This window comes from Piliocolobus tephrosceles, chromosome 8 (genome assembly GCF_002776525.5).
Source record: "Piliocolobus tephrosceles isolate RC106 chromosome 8, ASM277652v3, whole genome shotgun sequence".
Lineage (NCBI taxonomy): Eukaryota > Metazoa > Chordata > Mammalia > Primates > Cercopithecidae > Piliocolobus > Piliocolobus tephrosceles.
In genome coordinates, this window is record NC_045441.1 from 145,045,609 (window position 1) to 145,073,080 (window position 27,472).

The 27,472-nt window shown below is 37.9% G+C and overlaps 1 protein-coding gene across 5 annotated transcripts in view; it reads right to left on the minus strand.

Annotated features, from left to right (window-relative positions):
* LMBR1 (limb development membrane protein 1) overlaps window positions 1-27,472 on the minus strand; it is a 212,157-nt gene that overhangs the window by 36,640 nt on the left and 148,045 nt on the right. For 4 of the 5 annotated variants that reach the window (XM_023225374.2, XM_023225370.2, XM_023225375.2 and 1 more), the window contains 6 exons: window positions 25,874-25,954; window positions 19,990-20,066; window positions 19,277-19,354; window positions 17,131-17,204; window positions 16,803-16,893; window positions 15,498-15,564 (listed from right to left, as the gene is read on the minus strand). In XM_023225374.2, the coding sequence (XP_023081142.1) occupies window positions 15,498-15,564; window positions 16,803-16,893; window positions 17,131-17,204; window positions 19,277-19,354; window positions 19,990-20,066; window positions 25,874-25,954 (468 nt within the window). Of the gene's footprint in view, window positions 1-8,366; window positions 8,486-15,497; window positions 15,565-16,802; window positions 16,894-17,130; window positions 17,205-19,276; window positions 19,355-19,989; window positions 20,067-25,873; window positions 25,955-27,472 lie in introns of those variants that run through there. The other variant, XM_023225372.1, reaches the window with a different exon arrangement.

Consider the following 27,472-nt stretch of genomic DNA (forward strand, 5'->3'; position numbering starts at 1 on the left):
GACAAGGATGTCGATTTTCATCACTCCTATTCAACACAGCACTGACAGTTCTAGCCAGAGCAATCAGGCAAGAGAAAGAAACAAAAGGCACCCAAATTGGTGAAGAGGAAGTTAAGTTATCCCTGTTCATTCATGATATGATCTTCTATTTAGAAAAACCTAATGACTCCCCCCACAAAAAAACTCTTAGATTTGATAAATTCAGTAAAGTTTCAGGATACAAAATCAATGTACAAAAAACAGTTGCATTTCTATACCAAAAAGGAAAAAAAAAAAAACCTACCATCTAGCTGAGAAGGAAATAAAGAAGGCAATCCCGTTTACAATAGCCAGAAAAAAAAAAAAAAATGGAGGAAGATGGCAGATAGGAGGCAGGGCTAATGTGCAGTTCCCGCTCGGAAGGACAGAACAGAGTGCGGAGACTCACACCGTGAACTTTTGCTCCAAGAACCATTGTAGAATGTACCAGGAAAACTGAAAGAATTCACGAATCCTTTGCAAGCAGCAGCATACCACTGCAAATTCCATGAGACACAGGCAAAAAACTGAGTTCCCAGTGTGTGAGGTGCGGAAAACCTGCCTCTGAACACACATCCTCACTGTGGTAGCTGAAAATCCAGGTAATGGGAAAAGGATTTAACCTTACTCAGAGGTGAAATAGATTTAGGGAGCCACACGAAAAATCAGAGTAGCATCATGGCAGGAAGAGCCCTGTAGGCACTCCCAGTCTCCAGCTCAAGCCCAGGGAAGCCATCCCTGACTGTATCTCACAGGGGCCCTTGGGGAAGGCAGCCAGCGGAATTAGGGTGGGGTCACAGGATGAAAGAAGCTTCCAACTGAAATTTGTAATAATTTTGACTGGGCACAAATTTTCTTGAGCAGAATTTCTTGAGCAGAATCTGGTGGGGGGGCAGGGTGCAAATGGGAACTGCTGCAGATACGAGCGTAAAAGCCACCTCCAGCAATGCGGGCAGATGGGGAAGGGCAAAGCCTGAAGACCATGCTTGCTTTCTCAGTGGGGAAGCTTATGGCCTGGGGCAAGGTCTGAGGTAGGCACTGCAGAAGAGAGACCAGCCTTGCCAACTGTGGGAGCTGGATGAGGCCTTTCACTACTGGCTCTCCCCTACTTCCCTGGCAAACTATATAACACAGCACAGGTGGCCACAATCCCCTCTGGAACAAAACCCCATTGGCCTGAGAACCACCCCCCAACAACCATGGTGGCTGCAGCAAGCCCTGCCCAGGGAGACTCAGAACCCAGACCCACCTAACCTTGACCCCAGCTGATGGTATTTCTCTACCTACCCTGGTAGCTGAACACAAAATACATAAATTCTTGGGAGCTTTATGGCCCCACCCATCGCCTGAGAAACCAGAATACGTACCCTGGCCAACCTGAGGCAAGCTTAGATACCTCTACTACTATGGCAGCTGGCACTCTCTTGAAAGCGAGGCCAACCAACTGGCTAACCAACTCAGGCCATTACAGCAACTCATGACAGAATAACCCTGCTCCCAGGAAGGAGAAAACAAAAGCTAATTCCACTGCCTGCAACATTCTGGCTAACCAGAGGTCCTGAGTTTCTCCACATGACACTTTCACTCCTGCCGTAACCAGCATTTGAGAAAGCCAGCATACTAAACATGTCTACAATCAAGAACTCTCAAAAAGTCTCCATTACTCCCCTGCCAACCCCACCAAAGCAGATGCTGGTATCCACAGCTAGGAGACCTGAAGACAGACCACATCATAAGACTCTTTGCAGGCATTCCCCAGCCCTGGTCCGGAGCCTGGTAGCCCTACTGGTGGTTAGGCCCAGAAGAACAGTAACAATTACTGCAGGCTGGCTCTCAGGAAGCCCCATCCCTAGGGGAAGGGGGAGAACACCATATCAAGGGATCACCCAGTGGAACAAAAGAATCTGAACAGCAGGCCTTGAGTTCCAGACCTTTCCAATGAACTAGTCTCCCACATGAAAAGGAACCAAAAAAGTAATTCTGGTAATATAACAAAACAGGGTTCTATAACACCCCCAGAAGATCACACTAGCTCCCTAGCAATGGATCCAAACCAAGAAGAAATCTCTGAATTGCCAGATAAAGAATTCAGAAGGTTGATTATTAAGCTACTCAAAGAGATACAAGAGAAAGGTGAAAACCAATTTAAAGAAACTTTAACAATACAGATTATGGATGAAAAATTCTTCAGAGAAATAGGTATCATAAAGAAAAAACAACCACAACTTCTGGAAATGAAAAACACACTCAGAGAAATACCAAATGCACTGGAAAGTTTCAACAGTAAACTGGACAAGTAAAAGAAAGAACTTCAGAGCTCACTGCTCTGGCTATGGAGCAGTCATTCTTTATTCCTTTACTTTCTTAATAAACTTGCTTTCTCTTTACTCTAAAAAAAAAAAAAAAAAAAAAAAGAACTTCAGAGCTCAAAATCAAGGCTTTCAAATTAACCCAATCGGACAAAGAAAAAAGAATTTAAAAAAATGAACAAAGCTTCCAAGAAATTTGGGATTATGCTAAATGGTCAAACCTAAGAATAATTAGTGTTCCTGAGGAAGAAGAGAAATCTAAAAGTTTGGAAAACTTATTTGAGAGAATAACTGAGGAAAACTTCCTGACCTTGCTAGAGATATAAAAGTCCAAATACAAGAAGCTCAGAGAACACTTGGGAAATTCACCACAAAATGATCCTCACCCAAGCACACAGTCATCAGGTTATCTAAAGTCAAAATGAAGGAAAGAATCTTAGGAGGTATGAAACAAAAGCATCAGGTAACCTATGAAGGAAAACCTATTAGATTAACAGATTTTTCAGCAGAAACCTTAAAAGCCAGAAAGGATTGGGGTCCTTATCTGTAGCCCTCCTGAAACAAAATAAGTGTCAGTCAAGCATTTTGTATCCAGCAAAAAAGCTTCATAAATGAAAAAGAAAAACAAAGAAATATCTAGGAGAATATTTAGCCAAAGAGATGAAAGATATCTCAAAAAAAAAAAAAAAAAAAAAAAAACTACGAGCCGGGCACAGTGGCTCACACCTGTAATCCCAGCAATTTGGGAGGCCAAGGCGGGCGGATCACGAGGTCAGGAGATCGAGACCATTCTAGCTAACATGGTGGAACCCCCCCCCTACTAAAAATACAAAAAATTAGCCAGGTTTGGTGGCACGCACCTGTAGTCTCAGCTACTTGCAAGGCTGAGGCAGCAGAATCGCTTGAACCCGGGAGATGGAGGTTTGCAGTGAGTCAAGATTGCACCACTACACTCCAGCCTGGATGATAGAGTGAGATTCTGTCTCAAACAAAACAACCAAAGAAACAAACTACAAAAAACACTAATGAAAGAAATTGTGGATAACACAAACAAATGGAAAAACATCCCATGCTCATGAATCAGAAGTATTAATATTGTTAAAATGACCACACTACTGCAATCTATAGATTCAATGCAATCCCTACCAAAATACCAATGTCATTTTTCACATAATTAAAAAAACTACCCTAAAATGTATATGGAACCAAAAAACAGCATGAATAGCCAAAGCAACCCTAAGGAAAAAGAACAACGCTGGAGGCATCAACTTACCTAACTTCAAATTATACTACAGCAATACAGTAACCAAAAGAGTATGGTACTGGTATAAAAACAGATACAAATATCAATGGAACAGAATGGAGAACCCAAAAATAAAGCCACATATTTACCGCCAACTGATCTTTGACAAAGCTGACAAAAACATACACTGAAAAAAGGATACCCTTTTCAATGAAAGGTGTTGGGAAAATTGGATTGCTATATGCAGATAAAATAAACTGGACCCCTATCTCTTGCCATATATATAAATCAACTCAAGATGGAGTAAAGACTTCAATGTAAGACCTGAAATTATAAAAATACTAGAAGGAAACTTAGGAAAACTCTTCTGGACATTGGTCTAGGAAAAGAATTCATGACTTAAGACCTCGAAAGCACAGACAACTAAAGCAAAAATAAACAAATGGAACTTAATTAAACTAAAAAGCTGCTGCACAGCAAAATAATCAACAGAGTGAACAGATAACCTGCAGAATGGGAGAAAATGTTTGCAAATGATGCATCCAACAGAAGACTGATACCCAAAATTTACAAGGAATTCAAACAACTCAATAACTATTGCGGGATCTGGCCAGCAGCCCACAATGCAACGGGGCTCTCTCTTTGTTCCCAGGTGGATCGGCAGGTTGAGAAGTAATAGACACACACAAGATAATGAAAGCTGGGTCCAGGGGGGTCACCACCTTCTGGTCCCGTAGCACCAGCAATGCACTGGATATGCCAGCATTTATTATTAAGTTTAGTGAGGGCGGGGGTAGGTTAGTGAGGGATTTAGGATCATTTGATTATGAGGTGAGATGGTCACATGGGGATGAAGTAATAATTCTTTAACATAACATCTGTATGCAGAAGTACAGTATATAGAGACAAGAATTTACAATATAGTGTGTGCATCAGTAATTTCTAACAGAGCCTTAAAACAGAAACACAGTCTTTCCATAACCTATGATTAGCAAGATATTAATCAGCAGTAACAGTTGCAGCAAATGCTGGTTACAAATAATTCATAGAAACAGGACGTGAAGTTAGACAACCGGTTAGACCAGAATTTCTCAGAAGGGAGTATGCCCTAACCCTAAAGAGGCCTAGAAGAGCTGCAGCAAGCTGAGGGTGTTTATGGCCCTATCTTATCCATATGGACAGGTGCCCTCCATGCGTCTGTTTATAGGCTCTCCACAAAGTTCGCATTCCATTCCCAGAGCTATGAACACCTGCTTCTCTGGGATAGGAATCTTGGTGATGTGAAACCTCCCTGACTGCACGTCCATTCATAGGCTCTCTGCAGGGGGAAGCAAATCACGCGCGGTTGGCTCATTCTGGCAGTCCAACCTGGCATTGTCTTTACACAATCCTGCATGCAGTTTTGTATTTACAAAAATCAGGAGCGTTTCATCTTTTATTCCGTAACAATAGTTTCAGGGGGTCTCCCTACAAACAACAACAACAAAAATGACTTCATTAAAAAGTGAGCAAAGGACACACTTGAAAAAGCGGGCAAAAGACAGACTTCGAAAGAAGTCATACAAATGGCCAACTAGCGTATGAAACTATGTCCCACATCACTAATCAGAGAAATGCAAACTAAAACCACTATGTGATACCACCTTACATCAGTCAGAATGGCTACTAGTAAAAAGTACAAAAACAACAAATGTTGGAGAGGATGCAGAAAAAAGGGAATACTTATATACGGTTGGTGGGAATGTAAATTATTACAACCTCTATAGAAAAACGGTATGGAGATTGCTCAAAGAACTGAACATAGAACTACCATCTGATCCAGCAATCCCACTACTGGGTATCTACCCAAAGGAAGAGAAATCATTCTGTCAAAAAGATGCCCGCACTTATATGTTTAAAGCAGCACTGATCACAATAGCAAAGATATGGAATCAGCCTGAGTGTCAATCAACTGATGACTGGATAAAGAAAATGTGGTATATATACACAATGGAATATAATCCAACCAGAGCCAAGAATGAAATCACGTATTTCACAATAACATGGGTGAATCATCATCTTAAGTGAAACAAGTCAGATACAGAAAGACAAATGCTGTATGTTCTCACTTATAGATGGGAGCTAAATAACGCATTCACATGGATGGAGGGTGCAGAGTGATAGAAAATGAAGACTGAAAAAGGTGATGGGGTAGGAGGGAGGCTGGATGATGAGAAATTATGTAATGGGTATAGTGTACATTATTCAAGTGACAGACACCCAAAGCCCTGACTACACTATGACACAATCTATGCATGCAACAAAATTGCACTTGTACCCCCATAAATTTATATAAAAATAAATTAAACTGTGGTATATCCAGAGAGTGGAATCCTATTCAACGTTAAAAAGATTATGAGCTATCAAGCCATGAAAAGATACGGAACCACCCTAAATATACATTAAATGAAAGAAGCCTAGCTGAAAAGTCTATATACTGTGTGATTCCAACTATATGACATTCTGGAAAAGGTAAAACTACCGAGACAGTGAGACTAGTGGCTGCCGGGGTCAGAGAGAGAGGGAGGGATAAACAGACAGGGCACAGAGGATTTTTAGGGCAGTAAAACTACTCTGCATGATGCCATAATGGTGGATATGAGACATTATACATTTGCCCAAACCCACAGAACGTACAACACCAGGAATGAACCCTCATGTAAACTCTGGACTCTGGGTGATAATGTGTCAATGGAGGTTCATCAACTGTAACAAATGCGCCCTTCTGGTGGGAGATGTTGGCAACAGAGAAGGCTCTGCACGTGGGGGATAGGAGGTACGTGTGATATCTCTGCACTTTTCTCTCAATTTAGCTGTGAACCTAAAACTGCTCTAAAAAACTTGTCTCGAAAAAAAAAAACAAAAGGCAAGTGAGTGGCTGCCTGGAGATGATGGTGGACAGGGGAACACGAGTGAAGTCCGAGGCAAGAAATGTTTGGGGATGATGAATATGTTCACTATCTTGATGGCAGTGGTGGTTTTACAGGTGTATGTACAAGTCAAAACATATAAAATGGTCACTTTAAACGTGCAGTTTGTTGTATGTCAATTATACCTCAATAAAGCTGTTAAAATGTATTTATTAGACTTCAGACTATATACCCAATACCATGCATTAATATATTAATGTATGGCTGTACCAACTATTTATTTAGACACTCTATATTTTCTGTATTTGTTTTTGTGTTATAAGTTAAATTTTTAAAGAATTTTTGAGTCCCTACCATATTCCTACATTGTACTGTGTATATACTACAGAAGCTACAAAATAAGTATGTAAGACATTTATTCCCTTCACGGTATTGACAGTCTTCCTAGGAAGACAAGACTTTTTAAACAATGCGATATTTCCAGTATGGCCGAATGTCTATATACAAACAGTTAAGTGAAATGGGAAGCGAGAGTGTATAAGCCTCCCACCACATATGTGTGCTAAACGTTGTGTGGCAGGCCATCCCTTTCTTCAAGGAGCGTACAGCTTTATGCAGGAAAAGAAAAGCCATTAGGATATAATGTGATAAGCGAATTGGTAGACAAATGGAGAACTGCACCGAGTGTTATGAGAGTGCTCGGGAGATGCCTCATGGCAAACTTCACTTGTGGAGTTCATGGCTGAGCTGAGTCTTGAATGACATGTTAGGTTTTGATGGAGAACAGCTGGTGAAGAAAATTACTCACAGTAAACAAAGCAATGTGTTCAAATGCATAGAAGGCACAGCAGACATACTTTGTTTCTAACACACCTGAAGATTATGTCTTTATTAATAATGGCTCAGAATGTGAGGTTTGGAATGGCAAGAGATACAGACAGGAGTCAGGTATAGATCTTATGTGTTACCTTAAGGAAACTGTACAGTATTTGAATGACAAACGTCTTTGCAGCATTTGGAGCAGAGAGATGACAAGCTCACACTTTCACTGTGCATGTGTATGTGTGGTGGGGATTGAACTAGCCCTTAAATAACACGTAGACTCTGAATGGAGAGAAGGGACAGAGGAGGTGCCCCAGGTTAGGACTCCACACACCAGAAAGGCGACTTTCAAAGGTTCTTCCACTTGATCCCTCTTCCCTCATCGAGCGCATGGCACTGAGAAGGCAAATGCAAACACGTAAAGGCTGACTTACTAAAAACAATCAGGCCCTGGCATTAGACTGCCACGCCAAGGAAACAGAGAAGAGGACAAATATTTACTGAGTATCTACTGAGTAAAATCCTTACAAAAAAATTACCTTTTCTTTTTTTTTTTTTGAGACAGAGTCTCGCTCTGTCACCCAGGCTGGAACGCAATGGCGCAATCTCAGGTCACTGCAGTCTCTGCCACCCGGGTTCAAGTGATTCTCCTGCCTCATCCTCCCAAGTAGCTGGGATTACAGGCACACACCACCACACTTGGCTAATTTTTGTATTTTTAGTAGAGATGGAGTTTCAACATGTTGGCCAGGCTGGTCTCGAACTACTGGCATCAAGTGACCTGCCCGCTTCAGCCTCCCAAAGCGCTGCGATTACGGGCGTGAGCCACCGCGCCCAGCCAAAAACTAACTTATTGAAGTGAAATTCACATAACATAAAATTAACCATCTAAAAATAAACAGTTCAAGGGCTTTGGGTGTATTCCAAAGAAATCCACTTTCTGTCTAGGGATTTTCCTATTCTGGGCGTTTCACAGAAACGGAATCGTACAATATACCAGCATAATGTTTTCAAGGTCCATTCATGTTGTAGTACGCACCCATTTAGTTATCTTTTTTCTTTTTTAATTGTGATAAAATACATACAACATGAAATTCACCAATTTAACCATTCTTAAGTGTACAGTTCAGTGACAGGAAGTATATTCACCATCAGCACTATCCATCCCCAGAATTCTCTTCATCCTAAAAAACGAATAATTTATACTCATTAAACAAGAACTCCCATTCCTCCTCACCGTAGTTCCTGCCAACTCATGAAATGAACTACTCTAGATCCCTCTTACAAGTGGAATCACACTTATAAAGAGGTGGCTTTTTGTGACTGGCTTATTTCACTTAGATGCCATTCCTTCCTATAGCTGAATATTCCATTATTGTTTATGTACCAAAATCGGATTATCCATTCATCCAATGATGGACACTTTGGTTGTTTCCACCTCTTGATTATTGTTGTAATGGTCTTTTAAAATATTAATAGTAAAACCAAAATACCTGGTCAGAAAAGCTTAGATTATGGAAATAAAGACCACCAGGGCAAAAGCAAGACAAATGGAGTATCTTAGTTCATCTACCCTAGAACACAATATACACTCAACATGGTGGCACCCACCGACATCAAAATTCTTATTGACATCAAAAATACTTATTAACTAGATGCTGTGAAAAATAAAAAGACGCAGAAAATATAGTCTCGTCCTTTAAAGAACATCAAGTTTCATGAGAAAGTCAACACAGATAGGTACGTGTAATACAAGGTTGAAAGTGCAAGACTCTGAGACACCTTCATGTATGATGCAGGATCTGTCTCTGCCTCAGAGAATAAAAAAGATTTGGATAGATAGAGAAAGGCGAATGGGAGACGGCTATGGGAACAATGGGAACCAAAGCTTAAAGATGGAAAACTGTAATTGCAAATACTGAATCAATTTTAGTCATGAGGATTTACATGCAACAATTTCATTTTGTTCTAATCTGGAGGCAATTTAAATGTAGTCATCCAGAACTAGAGTATGTGAACTTGAAGACAAACTAAAATCCAATGAAAGAGAATTAGAATTAGAGTCCAAGAAAGAACCTTATGTGCTAATTTTCAAAGAAGTGCACAACTGAGCCCTCCAGTGTGGGTGGTAACGAGCTGCGATCTTCCTGCGGAAAGGTCTCCAGAGATGGGTCTCCAGGGTGTGGCTCAGTCACACTTTCTCACTTGGAAAACTAAATACATGCTTATTTCTTTGGGTTTGGTTTGATGTCTTCTTTCTCCATCCTTCTCAAAGACAAAGACATCCGCTCAGAATCTACTTCACGAACACTTCTCACAAAAAAATACGAAAATCACATATTCAGCTCTCTGCTTTTTATGCTATATAAGTCTGACTCTTTTCACTCTTTAAAAAGGAAAATGAGAAGAAAGAGGTAGATGTGAGGCCAGGTACGGTGGTTCACATCTATAATCCCAACGCTTTGGGAGGCCTACAGGGAGGATCACTTGAGCCCAGGAGTTCAAGACCAGCCCAGGTAGTAGAGTGAGACCCCATCTCTACAAAAAATTAAAAAGTTAGCTGGGCATGGTGGTGGGCACCTGTTTTCCCAACTGCTCGAGAGGCTGGGGTGGGAGGATCACTTGAGCCCAGAAGGTGGAGGCTGCAGTGAGCCGTGAACGACTGTGCCAATGAACTGCAGCCTGGACAACAGAGCTAAATCTTGTTTCAGAAAAAAGAGGTACATGTGAGAAATATTACCAAGATGAAAGCGAGTACTGACATGAGGTACTGGCGCAGAAGGTGGAAGCATTTACTGTAAGTCTCAAGTTTCTGGTTTGACCACTTGGATAGACAGTGTCCCAGAGACTGAAATATAGGAGAGAGAGAAATGACAGGTTCTGTTCTAGAAATGACCAGTGTGAGGTGGCAGGAGGACACCCGTAAGTAGCACAGAGCTAGACTTCTCTGTTTTAGCTTAGGGTGGGTGGTGGTTTGGAGGTCTCGATCTGGGGGCAAGTGAATGGGTGGCAGTTGAGGAGCAGTAAAAGACACAAAGACACAGCTAAGGAGTGGCCAGAGAAGAAGGAGGGAAAAAGAGAGGAGCAGTGACCAGAAATGAAGACAGACAAAATCTGGGGGGTGAAATTACGAACAGTAAATGCCACGGAGAAATTAAAAACAGAATTCATAGAATTAGGCAGTTACAAGGTCACTGGCAAACATTTAATTATCTCTTTCTGTAACTCTCTTTTGGTTTGAAATTAATGTTGAGGTGACTGAGATCTGATAAAGGAAATTAATTGAAAACATTTTCTTCTTTTAACTCCTTCTAGGCAGCACATGAAGTTAAGAGTCATCAGAAAGAAAGAGAATGCCAACAAAAGAATTAGAAACAAAGTAATACTCAGGTGAGATTTTTAAATTTTCTACAAAGTGCACATATATACATGCAAACACACATATACATATGCACAGGAAAAGGTGTGAAAAGCTGTAATCCAAAGACATTTCTGGAAACTTGGAAGAGGAGATTGGAATTAGAAGTGGTGGCCAGATCTCTAATTTTTAGTATTCTTTATCAGGACTATTTATTTATGCATTCACTTATATTATTAAAAATTAAAAATACAATTTCCTACAAATGAGATAATCTGTTCATCTATCTCAGAAATTGACTGTGCATATGTATTATTAAGAATACTCAGCATGGCTAGGCACGGTGACTCAGACCTGTAATCCCAGCACTTTTGGAGGCCAGGGCGGGTGGATCACTTGAGGTCTGGAGTTCGAGACCAGCCTGGGCAATATGGCATAACCCCGTCTCTACTAAAAATACAAAACTTAGCCAGGCATGGTGGCAGGCGCCTGTAACCCCAACTACTTGGGAGGCTGAGACAGGAGAATTGTTTTATCCCAGGAGGCAGAGGTTACAGTGAGCCGAGATCGCACCACTGCACTTCGACCTGGGCAACAGAGCAAGACTCCATCTCAAAAAAAAAAGGATTAAAGAAACAAAAATACTCAGCAAGGCCAGGCACGTGGCTCCCACCTGTAATCTCAGCACTTTAGGAGGCCAAGGCAGGTGGATCACTTGAGCCTAGGAATTTGAGGCAAGCCTAGGCAACATGGCAAAACCCCATCTCTACAAAAAATACAAAAAATTAGCCAGGTATGGTGGTGCATGACTGTAGTCCCAGCTACTCGGGAGACTGAGGTGGGAGGACTGCTTGAGCTCAGGAAGTTGAGGCTGCAGTAAGCTATGATTGCACCACTGCACTCCAGCCTGGTTAACAGAATGAGGCTCTGTTTCAGAATAGAAAAAAAAAAAAAAAGAATACTCAGATAGCTTAGAGGTCATTATTCTTAGGACAAATTAGACCTTTTCCGTCATTTGTCTAGTTTTAATTGTAACATTTTAATGTAACATTTTTCAAATTACCTCTTAAGGTTCCCTCCAGTTAAACTGTCCTAAAGGAAATTATTTTCCCTATGAAAATTATAACAAAGTAAATTTAAAGTAGCCGAGTATCAACAGGTGACTAAATTTAGGTATGTGTGACCCACAGCCATTTTCTCAGACAGGACTGTGTGCCCTGAAAGAAGTGTACTGTCAAGAAACACATTTCGCAGATATCAGGAATATGAGTTTTTAGGACGGGAGCATGAGCTGCTCTCTTAACTGTTTTAGACATTTGGCACAAAATATTCTTAGGAATTCTTTATTCTTAAAAATCTCCACTGCATATATAAGCTTATTGCTCAGATAGAAGAACATTAATAATCAACCAAAAGTTAATTCGTGTTATTCATTTATTATTTTCTATAATATATCTGAATATAATAAAATCATATATACTTTTTGGTGAGGAATTTTCAATATAGAGATTGAAATTGTTTTTATATCAATGTCATAATTAGGAATATATGATTTATACTTCCATTTCACATTCGTCATTGCTAAGCCTCTGTGAAAGCATTGTTTATTTCTGTTTCACAAGAGCTAGAGAAAGCTCAGGGTAAAGATAAACAGGGATTACCAAAACCCCAAATAAAGACCTCTCCAAAACAGACCAGTTATAAAACAAGGTCCCTTCATCAAGAAGCAAAAAATAATCTACTTTACCTCCTGTAAGATAATAGACTATATGGGACCCAGATACGTGAAAATACTGAAAACAAATTCAAGCTGATTTGAAAGAGTAAGTGTTTTTGTTTTACTACCATAAGTACATTAAAAACAAATTGTATTTGGACCCTACATAACTTACAAGTTATAGAAAGAGCTTCCAAGATGAAAATAACTGCAGAAAGAATTACAATATGGAAATTATTAAAAGCATTTCAAAAACTATCATTTGCATTTGAGAAAAATTTTCCTCTTTAAAGGAGAATTCAAATAAAGAATAACACAAAAAAGTCGACCTCTCAATTGTTTCATGATTAAGCATAATAAAGAACATATCAGCAATCACACAGAATCTATTCTTATAAAATTCATTGCAACATTTAAAATATTTTACCGCATAGAATTTTGGACATCTATAGATAATTAGTTTCATCTTGTTCTATTTTCACCTTGTTTGCAAACATCTCCTTTAATCACCCCCAGAGTCTTATTAAACGACATAGTAAATTGTTTACTAAAAATATAGACATCAAATCTCCCCAAATTTTGGATTCTGAAAACTTAAGTATAAACAGGCAGCCAAACAATGTTTTGAAAAATATATTCATTTACATGGCATTACTTTTGCAGGGTTCTAATAAAAAATTTTAAGTACGGATTCTTTGTGTTTCCTATGAAAAATAAAACCATCATTTATACTAATTTAATTTAACTAAGAATACATGGTCAAAATTTTTCTCACAACTTAATTCTCTGTGGCAAGTAATATGCTTATAAAATTTACTCAGTGGTGATTTTCCAGTTAGTACCAAATTTTTCATTCAAATATGCAAGCTATTTCAAAGGAATTATTTAATAAATATGTCATCTCACACCATGCACTTAAACCTAAAGCCTGTGATGCAGCAACAATAACAGTGGGCAAAATTTTAAAAAGGAAACATGTCCACTGAACACTTTCATTTTTGAAGCAAAAACATCACCAAATTATTTCTTTTATACTAGACTCCATGTATTTCAAGTTACAATCAAATTTATACTCTTCACTAAAAAAAAGTGTTGAAATAATAGAGAAATTACATATATAGAGGTGAAATATGATTCTTCTTGTTACTGCATTTCTCATTTCATTGTAAGTGACGGGGCACTGCTGGCTGATTTCACAGGAGCAAAGGAGACCACACTAAGGTCAGGGTTTCCTTGAGAGAGGCGACAAGAAAGACTGAAAAATGCCACAGCTTGGAATCTGATTGCTTAAATACATCCTCTATTCTAGTCTTACAAGCTTTTCAGCTGGTAAATCAAAATCCTGTTATACACTAGGATAATATTCATGACAATTCTCTATATTTTATCTTCTTAAAATCAAAGACTCAATTCTAAAGGGTTAATAGAGGAATTACAAAGTAACTCTCTAGTTTGCATTTCCCATAATGCTAAAATAAAGCCTTTTCTTTTAGTCTAGAAATTTGCTTTTTTAATACTGTGAAAAGCCTCTATGAATCTGTTTAACGTATTTATTTCTTTTCATCTATTCAGTGCCACTGGGCATAACATGTAATGCAGTGCGTGTTGATATTTTGCAAAGCACCACATGACTCACTGTACCCTAATGCACTCCATTAATCCTGTTTGGACAGCTGGGTCCAGGCATTTGTTAGCTGCATTTTAATTGTTCCATCTTTCTTTTTTTTCTTTTTATTTATCTCTATGGCAAAGTACTCTGGAATTTAATTTGTTGGCCTTCAAAAAGTAAATTTTACCATTAGTTTGTTTTCTTTGTATTAAAACTATACTCAGCATGTAATTTTCTTCCATAAAATCAGTATATATTAATGATTAGCAATCAATCTTAAATAACAGTACAGTGAATGAGTTTCGTAAGTATTAAAATGATAGGCTGGCTGAAATAGAACAGAAATTATTTAATAGACTCATAATATAAAATAACATTTAACATCAAATCAGGTTGCTAAAGAGCATACTTTCGGCATTTTCAAGATTCACATAAGCAGATGTCAAAACAATAACAAGTCCTATAAAGCAAACACAAAAGAAATAAGACTATTACACACACCAGTTTTTTATTAGCTTATGGAACAGCGGTCCCTTTACATTTATACTTTAATTCTGTTTTCTATTACAAACATGAAATCCTTTGTAAGAATTATGAAGATAACTACAAAGCTTCTACTTTCTTTGCACAGCCTGCATCCCTGATATCTGTAAGTCTTCAATAAATAATGGAGGCAATATGAGAGCTAAGGCAAAAGCAACTCAAAGTTACCAGCAATTTTTGTTATGAGCAAGTAGCTAAAATTGAATAACTGAAATTTTCCAATCATTTGTGTGCACTCTTAAGCCAAAACCTAAGTCTAGAGAATTAGATAGAAATGCTTAATGAAAATTTTTGTCTGAAATAATATTTAGCGAAGAATTGAGAATATGGTCTATGATAGCATTTTATAAAAGGTGACTAAACGAAGACTTACTCAACTATTTCAATGACAAAGTGAAAATCTGTTTTTCTTTTAAAAGATTATCAAATTCTCCGTAAACTGAAACATTAAGAAAATGACAGGAATGAATGACAGGCAAGTAGGAACTCTCAAGGGTGTCCTTTGAATCAGAGTGTGTTCTCAGAGATTACACTGCTTTCACCTCTATTTCGTGGACACAAAGCAGCTTAAAATAATTTACAAATATTCAATTTTTTAAACCATACGGCTTAAAAACTTTTATACAGAAAAATTACTTTAATGTAGTTTCCTCACTAGAGGACTCAAAAGCCTAACTTATGAATGTGTCAGTAAAAACAAAACACAACAAAAAACCAGCCCATTGTTTGCAGAAAGAATGCTTTTAAGTGTGTAAAAAATAAACGGTCTTTATTTGGTAAAAGTATTTGTCTTGGTATGCCCCTATACATAAAGTACAGAAGTAAAGGTGTAAAATGATGTAGGAAGAAACACTATATTTCAAAGGTAATCTTTATGAAAAAGTTTAGAAAGTAAAAGTTAAATAAGTTCAGTAAAGACAGTTTTTAAAAACATTGATCTTTAAGTGAAAATTCCTCAATGAAACTTACCCAGTGTTCTCGACATCACAGGCAGAGCAGAGCTCAAGACCAAGATGGACACACAATTTCCAATGATCTGTTATGAGAAATGAGAAAGAATATTGGGCAGTTAAACAGCAGGATGACAATCAAACCCAGTAACATTCTGAGAAATTATTGTGCATTCTAGTTACCTAGTGTACTTTGCTGACTGTTTAATGATACTTACTATTCAGTACAGAATTTTCAAAGAAAAACACACTTTTAAAATAAATAAGGTTATATCTGTAAGTTCTAGAAGATGTTTACAGTACCTAGCACAAATAGTTATAGAATACTTAAATTACTTGATACCTAGGTAATGCATTTTACATTACTGATTGTATTTGTTAGTTTCAAAAGGCTCTGCCTATCAAGTAACAAATAATTAACATATTGGAGACTTCGGACTACATTTTTAAGGCCAGATTATTGCTTAAGATTTCTTTTATCACATCTATTTCTAATGTTTATTATAAGATTTAAAAAGCACCAGAAATCCAAAACCTCTAAACTTTTGTAATAATGCATCCTATGTTTATTCTTCCATAGTAAATAAGAGGAGCTGAAAATACCAGTTAATATTTATGATCACTTAAATTAGATACTAAATATCTCAACTACTTATTAAGTTTAAAGAAATAGCTGTGTGTGTGTGTGTGTGTGTGTGTGTGTAAAATAACTTCTCCCCTTCAAGTAGGCTAAAAATATAAAATAAAAACAAAACAAGCTTTCAGCTCTTATTAGTTATTCTTCTTTGTCAGCCTATGGGAATATTTTATAAAGATTCAGTCACTATATACGGCAACAGCCTTTTTATTCTGAAGCCAGTGACATGTTGTGGAAAAAGTCAAATTAGCCTCAGACTACAAAATGTTTCTGAGTAGAACTCTTCCGTCTTACTTTAATTATTCAAATTTGAATTACTTTGTCTCTACTACTTGTAGCAACTAAGTTCTTCAGACTTCAAACAAGCTCCCTGAAGTACAGTTAGCACAATCCAAGTTACTCATTAGCAATACGCTTTCTTTAGAGGAAAAGGAGTCCTTTCAGGGGTCTTCTATAGCTAGTTAACAAGCTCAGCAGTTCTTTGCATTTACAGTGAATGGACGCCATCCAAATTAAACAGGGTACACCCCTTTCCCACTCACTCAGCATTTTGAAAATCTTCCAGTTTGTGTTTATGCAACTTACAAATACCTATCACTGCAAATGAACCATTCAGGATGACTAATAAATAAAGCAGTCTGTCTGGGAAGGCAAGAGAGGCCACAGTCACCTAAGACTCTACCTTACCTTTGTCATAGTTGTGTCATCTTTCTTGGGAGTAAAGTTTCCAAAAAATCGAAGGCTATAGAAACCGACAACAGAGGACACCATAAGATAGCTGTGAGAATCAAGGAAAAAACTCTCCAACAGAATGCAAGTTTCCTAATTTCTCAGCAGTCTCCAAAAAGTCTTAAGGCCCATAGGAAAAACAAAACAAAAAGCCACTTTAAGTGCTTGAGGAAGACTAACCTGTTGTTTTCTCTTCTAGACAAGTGTCTTAGTAAATAACCACTGCCCCAGAAAACTAGGTATAAAATTTGGGGATAGGCTGAACGTTCAGTTAAAGAAAGGATACAAAATCAAAATGATTTCAAGTGCAGCTCCCACAAAACCAAACGTAGAAAGAGAGGCATTTCCTATTCCAGGCCCCTGGGGTGGGAGAAAGAGACTTTTCAGAATTCGATGACACCATTATACTGGTTTCCCTAAAACAGCTGTTTCATAAATATAAGACAGTTGAAATTATGAATGTTTACTACTTTGAAATAACATCTAGACTTTCAAAGGCCAACAAGACATGGCATTAAACTGATTCCATCAACAAATTCAGGCACCATGTTAATAAATTTAATAAGCTCAAGAAAAATTACTTATCTCAAATGTAATTTAAGTTACTTGTCAAGATGACATGATTATGCTTACTGTTATAAAATGGGGCAACTTGCCGCTTAAGGGAAAAAAGTCCTGAATAGTTTTGGGAAAGAGTTTTTAAAAATACCATAGAAAAATAAGAAGAGGATATACAGCTATCTGAATGCTTACACAACATACAAAGATTACACAATCAACGTACGTCAAAATTAAGCTAACAGTAGAAAGAGAGTAAATGTGCATAGCCTGTTCCCATACCTGAAAGTTTCTTTTGCTCAAATTTTCCTTGGGAATTCAGAGTTACAAAAGACAAAACTGTTAACACCGATTTTTAAAAAGTAATGCTATGAATTTTTTCCTAAACAATTATCCCTATCTCAAAAACTGTCTTTACCTAGAACTTTAAAAAAACACAAAAAAGTTAGTATTTTTATAATGAAATCTGAAAAAACTATTCCCTACTGAAGTAGAACAGTATTTTCAAAGATTACTAATAAAAGAAACTATCTGAATATTGTACTGGTCAGCACAGATTACATCTAATAGAAACAACAGGGATAATTAAGAATCTACAGTCAGCCCAATAAAAAATAACTTTTTGACAATCTTTTGAAGAATAAGTAAATGATGCTAGTAGAAAGTGATGGGGTTCAGGACACACTACTCCAAAATATGGGGGCTAGTATTTGAGAAAACACAGGAAGGTCACACACTGATCCGCCTCTCTTCTGTGAAGCAGGCCATAAGACCCCCCCGTTCGAGGGTGCCCTCCCCGCCACCCAGAGGAGAGGCACACCGAGAAGAATATGAACAGGCCTTGCTAAATTCCCCCCGGTTTATAATCATTAGATCACACCCCTGTCTTCCAATCATACTTCCCCAATACTGTCCACTCTTCACCAAACCTGAGCATAAAAATACACAGCTTTTTCTGTTTTCTTGGTCTTCTTCATTTCTGAAGACTCCTGTGATATGTAAAACTTATCTTAAATAAATTTGTCAGCTTTACTCTTGTTAATCTTTTGTTATAGGCATCTCAGCCATGAACCTTGCAATAGGTTAGAATAAGAAATTACTTCTTCTCCCCTACAAAAGCTTATTGATCAACAGAGATAATACTTTGGAATTATGCTATCTCAAGAGAAGCCATGTAGGAAGGATGAAGATTATCTAATTTTTTTACACAATTATACTGGGATCTCGTATAACATACAAGTCATTTTCTACTAAGCACTAAGAGGGATGGGTACAAAAATGCACCACAGGGCCTGGGACTTGTTTTGTTGCTATAGTAAAATGGGTTAAAAGTGACTAGGAAGTCAGTACAGTAAGTGACTTCCTGTTCTATCAGCGGGTTTGAGTATAAAACTAAAGAAAAAGATAAGACTGTACATGGACAAGGGTAGTTTCTTGTCTGTCTGTAGGATGAGGCACGTGAAGCATGATGGTGGGCTTACACTCATGGAGAAGAGGCTGTTACTGAATACAACAGTGGCAGTAACAGACGGCACAAGGTCCTGGAAAGACTGGGGTCGGGGATCTGAATCCAGACTGTGGCTAAAGGAATTTCATATAGCTAAATGAATTTCAGTAAAATCAAGATAAACTCTGATAAGAAATCTGAAAGGAAATTCCAACACTTGAAATAAGGCCCTGTCAATCCAAAGTAAAAAATTAGACACAAAAACCACAGTTTATATTACAAAGGGTCTCTGCATAAAGAAATTCATATAACTTGAAGTATATACAGGCACAAAGGTGAATGTTTTCATTAGCTTACTTGAAATACTCAGGGTATAGACATAGAATACTTTTGCAAAAGAAAGATATTTTAAAGGATTTTACTTTACCCTTGTTCCTTTTGGCATTGCTGTTTCATCAACCAATAGGCAAAGAATATTACAAGCCACCAAGAGGACCGAGATCGACTACAAGACAAACAGCAAACGGTCAGCTCTCAAGACTTTTTACCAATACAAAATATTAAAATCTAGGTAACCAAACATATGTTTCAGAATAGAGGGAAAGCAGTCAAGACCAAAAGGCTATATATAAAACTAAAGTAATCAGACTACAAACAAGAGTTGAAGAAATTCTAAAAGATTCTGCAAGTTATTGTAATTTCAAAGCTTGTGATAAAAGCTGGTAGCACAGATCCTTCTACTAAGTGATCTCACCAATTGGAAACACACAACTCCACAGACTTCAAAAAGTGGTAAAATATTATCAGAACTAATTTCATAATGTAATTTTCATATTTTATCACAGAATTTAAAGCAGGTTATCTGCAACACCTTGTTTTCTTAATTTTTAATGAAAACAAAGACTGAATTTCCTCCTTTCATGAAGAAACAGATAATCTTCAGAATTTTTTTTAAATTGCCATTAATTTCCATTTTTGCTTTATTGGATTTTCATAAATAAAGGCATAGATGGATTTTAATCCTGTTGATAGAAAACCAGTTTACAAGAAACCATTTATCTGAGGGAGCTGCCATACTCAAATGCTAAAGTAAATAATATGTAATTTGCTATTTATTTAACTAGGCAAATAAATTCTTACTGTCTCAATAAGAAGGAGAACCATAACAGCAGGATACACCAAATTTCTTTCCCATGCTGAAGCCTTTTTTCGCCTCTCTATTAAAAGGAAAAACAAAATAAAACAAAGTTTTCTCCAGATTAACATTTTTATTCCATAATGCTATAATCTGTTTTTTACATAATTTCTTCTGAAAAAACACAAATTACTTTTAATTTTCCTCCACAAACTATAAAAACTAGAGATAGGGCCTTGCTCTGTTACCCAGGCTAGAGAACAATGGTATAGCCACAGCTCACTGCAACCTCCTAGGCTCAAGTGATCCTCCCATTTCAACCACCCAAGTAGCTGGGACTACAGGTACGTGCCACCATGCCTGGCTAATTTTTTATTTTATTTATTTTTTGTAGAGACAGGGTCTTGCTATGTTGCCCAGGCTGGTCTTGAACTCCTGGGCTCAAACGATCCTCCCACCTCAGCTTCTTAAAGTGCTGGGATTACAGGCAAGAACTACCATACCCGGCCAGAAATCAGAGTTTTAAACCCAGTTTGCTACATTAAAAGCCTCATAAGAGAGAATGGAGCAGAAGCAATTCTGTGATGCTTGAATTTCAGCTTTGTGAAGACATCTCAATTGTTCAGGAAATATATTGTTAATATACAGCTGACTCTGAAAATACAGAAATACAGTAGGTCTTCTATAGTCACAGGTTCTGCAATAATTTTCTATCATGTGTAGATTTTGGTATCCATGGGGGTTCTGAAACCAGACCCCCACAAATACTGAGGGCCTACTATATTTGTATTTCATATAGATCTACATATTGATATATATCTGAATGAATAAAGTTGTATGAATAAAAATCCCTTCTATTCTTTTTTTTTTTTTTTTCCTGAGACAGAGTCTCGCTCTCCCAGGCTGGAGTGCAGTGGCACGATCTCGGCTCACTGCAACCTCTGCCTGCTAGGTTCAAGTGATTCTCCTGCCTCAGCCTCCCAAGTAGATGGTACTACAGGCGCACACCACCACATCTGACTAATTTTTTGTATTTTTAGTAGAGACAGGGTTTCACCATGTTAGCAAGGATGGTCTCGATCTCCTGACCTCGTGATCTGCCCACCTCGGCCTCCCGAAGTGCTGGGATTACAGGTGTGAGCTACCGCGCCCGGCCCTCTTCTATTCTTAGTATCCCAAAGATAAACACTTCTAGTTTTCTAAAGGCTGGAAGCAAACTTCTACTTTTACCTACAACACCAATCCTCATGCTAAGAACAAGTAGAAAATATGAATCAAACTTAATTTAAAAAAAATTTTGTATGAACATATCAGAGAGCTACCAAGACAATGAAAATTGAGGGGCCAATATTCTGTGAAGTGAACTGAGCTAAGACCTCCGATTTGTACTACACCTTCCGCTGCAAGGCATTTCCCAACATGTAAATGGCACGGACCCAAGAGGTTGAGAAATCAATGGGTAAAAGGCAATAATTCTAAAGCAAACCTTTCAGCAAACTCAACAGAGCCAAAAGGACAGACATTGGCATTTGGGGGTACCAATGCAGTCAAAATTTGAGACGCTATGATCATACAGAAAAGAAAAGGGCAAAGAAGTGAGCCTGGCAGACAGTGCCACTTTCCCTTCAAGACATCAGTGGCTAAGAGGCCGAGAAGAACAACAGAAAGATGCAACTATGAGGCTGAGAAGCCAAGCAAAGCTTCTGTCAGGCTCCTGTTTCTTGAGAGGTAAAAACTAAAATGTATTAAGAAAATGGGGTCATAGTCAATAACTAAGCAACTAGGCCTTCCATTACCAATGAAAAGCTATACCCTAGTATGAGGGAAGAGGCCAAAGTGAAAACAGACCAGCTGTCGTAAAGACCAAAGTCTGGTCTTGAATGATCTCAAGTATAACGGATTAGACTGAAATGTCCCTACTCTAATTGTCTGCCAGAAGCAAAAGTACATTCTCCCCAAAAGAAGAAAACATCATACAGAGTTTCTATAGTTTTGAATAAGAAATATCTGGCATTCAATTACACATTACCATATATAGGAAAAAGAGGCCGGGCGCAGTGGCTTAAGCCTGTAATCCCAGGACTTTGGAAGGCCGAGGCGGGCGGATCACTAGTTCAGGAGTTTGAGACCAGCCTGGCCAACATGGTGAAACCCCATCTCAACTAAAAATACAAAGAATTAGCCGGGCATGGTGGCGGGTACCTGTAATCCCAGTTACTCGGGAGGCTGAGGCAAGAGAATCATTTGAACTCATGAGGCGGAGGTTGCAGCAGGCCGAGATTAGGCTATTGCACTCCAGCCAGGGCAACAAGAGCGAAACTCCATCAAATAAATAAATAAATAAATGGAAAAAGAGGGGAAAAAAAGACAACAGAAACAGACCTCCAGGTGATTCACATTTTGGATTTATCAGAAAGATGCTTTAAAATAAATGATTAACATATTCAATAAAATAAGTGATAAATGGAAAATTTTGCAAGTAAATTTAAATCTGTAAAACATAAACAGAAAATCTAAAACTGAAAAATAATGTAACTAAAATGAAAAATTCAATAGTTTTGACAATAGTTATGACATAGCTGAAAGAAAGCAAAATGGAAGACAGACCAATAGAAAATATCAGACTAAAGCATGAAGATACAAAAGGAGATAATTACAGAAAAGAATATAAGAATGAAAAAGTTTAGCATATGTGTAACTGCTGCCTGAAGAAACAAGAGAGAATGGAGCAGAAGCAATATTTGATAAGATAATGGCCAAGAATTTTCCCAGATAAAAGACATCAAGTCACAGTATCATGAAGTGACACAGAGATTTCAAGATAAATACAAAGAAAATCAAATCTAAGCACATCAGAGTAAAATTGCTAAACAAAGACAAAAGGAAAATCTTTAAAGCCCTTTGAAAGAGCAACAACATGACTTTCAACCAGAAACCAGAAGACAGTAGAATGACATCTTTCCAATGCTGATAACTAGCAAACAAAAATTTTTAGTACGTTTTCCAATAAACAAAAACTGAGAGAATCTATTACCAGCAAACCTGTGTTTTTCAAACAGAAGCTAAATGAACATTAGAAACATAAAACTCAAAATACAAATCAGGAACATATGAATTAGAATACCAGTGAAACACCACTTCACATCCACTAAGTCAGTAAAAAGTTTAAAGTCCAACATTGCCAAGTATAAGCAAGGATGTGGAGCGACAGGAATCCTGCTCACGCCCAGCAGGAATGCAACTAATACAACTATGTGAGAAAACCGTGGCTTTATCGACAAAAGTTGCACAGGCACATACACAATGATCTTGTAATTCCATATCTAGTATGTACCCTGAAAAACATATATACCAAGAGATACATACCAGAATGATTATAGCAACATTATTTGTAACAGCAAAAAACTAGACACATCTAACATCCACCGACAGCAGGATGACTGAAGTAACTTCAGGAAATATATTATTATCAACAGAAATGAAAATAAATGAACACCATATCTAATTTTCAAGAACATAACACTGGACTTCCACTTCCAAAGTTGCTGCAACAACAGGGACCACGTTTGTCATCCAGTCTGAAACAATTAAGAAACCAAAAAGTACACAGATAAGAAACAACAGTTTCCAAGACAGTGGACATCCGATTGTGGAAGAACAATGACACCTGAGACACAGGAAACAAACCACACAAGCCCTTTCTGATCCAGCTTACTGTCTTGAGTTTCCAGGCCATGATGCAGGAAGGAGGAACACAAGCTGAGCCCAGCCCATCCCTTGACTTGAGAGTATGAAATGGGAATCTGGGGACACTATGTCAGCTGGAGTCTGTGCAGCAAAGTACCAGACAGGAGACTAAAGCACAGAAAAAGAACTCCAAGGATCTGCAAAGAGTCACCCTTGAGTATTCAGTAAAGAACTCAGTAAAAAATTCTCAAGTATATCGGCTTTGGCGTGTGAAGAAACAACCCATGGCTGAAGAAAGAACTACCCCAAAACATGCAAAGAAACAACACTCGACAATCACAGAAGGCCAAAAAGACTTGCTTCTCCCACAAGACAGTACAGAACCTCATCAATCACAGGACATTGGATAGAATTTGTAGAAGGGTCCTGCCTCAGCAGCGGGGAATACTTAGCCCTAGATACAATGATCCCCTGGTCCAGCCTAAAAAGTCTTCAGAACAAGACACAATAATATCAAACTGTTTCCAAGCAACTTAGCTGCATTCCAGAACAAAGTTCCTCACTTACAGAACTACTAAAAGTGGCCAGGCGTCATGGCTCATGGCTCATGCCTGTAATCCCAGTACTTTGGGAGGCCAAGGCGGGCACAACACTTCAGCCCAGGAGTTTGAGATCAGCATGGCCAATATGGCAAAATCCCATCTCTACCAAAAAACACAAAAAATTAGCCAGCTGTGATGGCATACACCTGTGGTCTCAGCTACTCAGGAGGCTGAGGTGGGAAGATCGCATGAGCCGGGGAGGCGGAGGTTGCAGTGAGTCGAGATTGCACCATTGCACTCTAGCCTGGGTGACAGAATGAGACTCTGTCTCAAAAAACAGAACAAAAAAAAAGAAATACTGTAAGTGAGGCACCCAACAAGGGTAAAATCTCACCTGACAAGGTGAAATTCAAAATATATATTTTCTAATCAAAAGTTTCCAGACATGCAAAGAAGCACAAAAATACTAGTGATTATGAGGAAAAAATCAATCAATCAAAACATATGAAGAAGTAACACAAACGTTAGAAGGAGCAGACGAAAACATTGTAAGTGTTGTCTATATTCTATATTTTCACAAAGATGGAGGACACAGATTGAACGTGTTAATTAGAGACATAATAGAAGATACAAAACACGCCCAAACAGACCCCCCTGGAGATGAAAACTGCAGACTGCAGAAAAACAAAAAAGCAAAACCACTGGATGAAATCGGCAGATTGGACACGCAGAAGATTGGTGACAGTGAAGACACAGCTACAGATACGAACCAAAATGAAACACAGCAAGAAAAAAAACTAAAAAATAAAGGAACATCCTTAAGCTATAGCCTAAAATACATGTAATTGGAGTTCCCAAAAAGGAAAGCATGAGAGGAAAAGAAAAAATATTTGGAGAAGTAATGGTCAAAAAATTTCCAAATTAGTTGAAAACTGTAAACTCCTAGCTCTAAGAAACACGCAGAAAACTACTCTAAGGCATATCACAATCAAATTGTTCAAAATCAATAATAAAGACATCTTTTTTTTTTTTTTTTGAGACGGAGTCTTGCTCTGTCGCCCGGGCTGGAGTGTAGTGGCCGGATCTCAGCTCACTGCAAGCTCCGCCTCCCAGGTTCCCGCCATTCTCCTGCCTCAGCCTCTGGAGTAGCTGGGACTACAGGCGCCGGCCACCTTGCCTGGCAGGTTTTTGTATTTTTTAGTAGAGATGGGGTTTCACCGTGTTAGCCAGGATGGTCTCGATCTCCTGACCTCGTGATCCGCCCGTCTCGGCCTCCCAAAGTGCTGGGATTACAGGCTTGAGCCACCGCGCCCGGCCTAATAAAGACATCTTAAAAGCAGATACAGAAAAAAGACACATTACAAGGTAAGTATGACAGATGACTTGTCAGAAAACATGAAAGTGAGAAGGCAATGGAGCAACATCTTTGAACGTCTGAACCTTTGAAAAGTCATTTGGTATATATATAAAACCAAAAAAAGGGCATAAATGTAAATTTATCCTCTCCCCAAACTAAAAGATAGTCTTTATTAATGATTTGGGGCAGGTTGAAAGTTTTAATATAAAGATTTCATAACTGTTCTAGTATTTCAGACTACAGTAAAGTCTTTAATAAGAAACCAAGGCCAATACACAAGTCAAGAAAAAAAAAGTACAATACCTAATTTTGTCTTAAGAGTCTTTACATTTTCAAGTTCTTGTTCCAACTCCATTATGTTGTATTCCACCGATGAAGACAGCCCTGTTCAAAGCAAAACGTATTTAGAAGTAAAACAGAACCCCTAACACTATAGAACAGGTAGCCCTTTAATTAAAATCTAAAATAACACATGGCAAATCCCGCTAATTGAAAAGAAAAACAAATGCTGCTGCGATTCAGAGGAAGGCACACCCATATATTTACCAATTAAAACTTCTTGCTGATTAAACACTGCACGTTTCCACAGAGTGATATAACAGACTCTCAAGACTCAGAAGGGAGAGGGTTGGGATGGAGGCAAGGGATGAAAAATGACATATCGGGTACAATGTATGCTACTCCAGTGATGGGCACATTAAAATCTCAGACCACACCACTATACATCCATGTAACCCAAAACCACTGGTACCCCAAAAGCTACTGAAATAAGAATATTAAAAATAAACACTACACGTTTCCTGGAAAATTTCTTAACATGGTAAAGTTCTAATTTGATCTATTAATAATCTTTTCTTAATTACAAAAGCAACTTGGGCTTACAATAAAAAGTGAAAAAATCAAGATCTCCTCTTCTGCATCTCACCTCCCTAAAATGACAATTGGAAACAGCTTGGCTGATGCTTCCATACCTTTCTTCACATTCAGAAGCACATTCATCCATACATATGTATCCTATACACGGTTTTTATTACATATTTTATATGAATGGGGTCAATCAGACATAGTACTTTACCATTTGCTTTCCTAGTCAATTATATGTCCAAGTTGACAGCTGAATAACATTCCATCTGTAGTACAGATGTACTACAACTTTATTCCCTTCACACATATTCAAGTTTTCAACTTTTTGCCACTACAAACAAAATGCTACACTACAAACACTACACTACTGCAAACAGTGTTGCAATAAACATTCTTGTATGCACATCCAGTACATTTTGGTTCTAATTATTTCTGTAAGACAGATCTCCAAAACTTAGACTGCTGAGTAGGGTATGAACATTTATAGAAGGTTACCTCTGCACAATATTGTAATAATTTAAACTATTGTAATAATTTACATTTCTATCAATAGCTTTGAAACTATCTGTTTTCCAGTATCATCTGCAGCACTGAAGTTGTAACTGAAGTGACAACTCTTCAATTCTACCAATGTGATGGGTGAAAAACGTTTTCTTCCTGTTACTTTAACATGCATTTCCCTAAATGTGGTTGAATATACTTCTCAGCATTTATCACCTCAATTTTCCCTATTCATATTTTCTACTTGTTTCTCTAACGGTGGATCTTTGTATTCTTTATATTTTACCTGTTAAATTCTGAAACAGAGAAATTAAAATACCCACTACAACTGTACTTTAAGTTCTCTCAGTTTTTAAGAGGTTTTTTTTTTTTTTTCCATTATGCATCTGTATTTGACTGCTGAGACTGGGAGGTTCCGTTTGCTAGGGTTTTTGTTTTGTTTTGTTTTGCTTTATTTTTCATCCTAGACTGTTACATCTTCCTTATGAATCATCTATTTTATCATTTCATAGTGACCCTGTTTGTTTCTAATGCCTT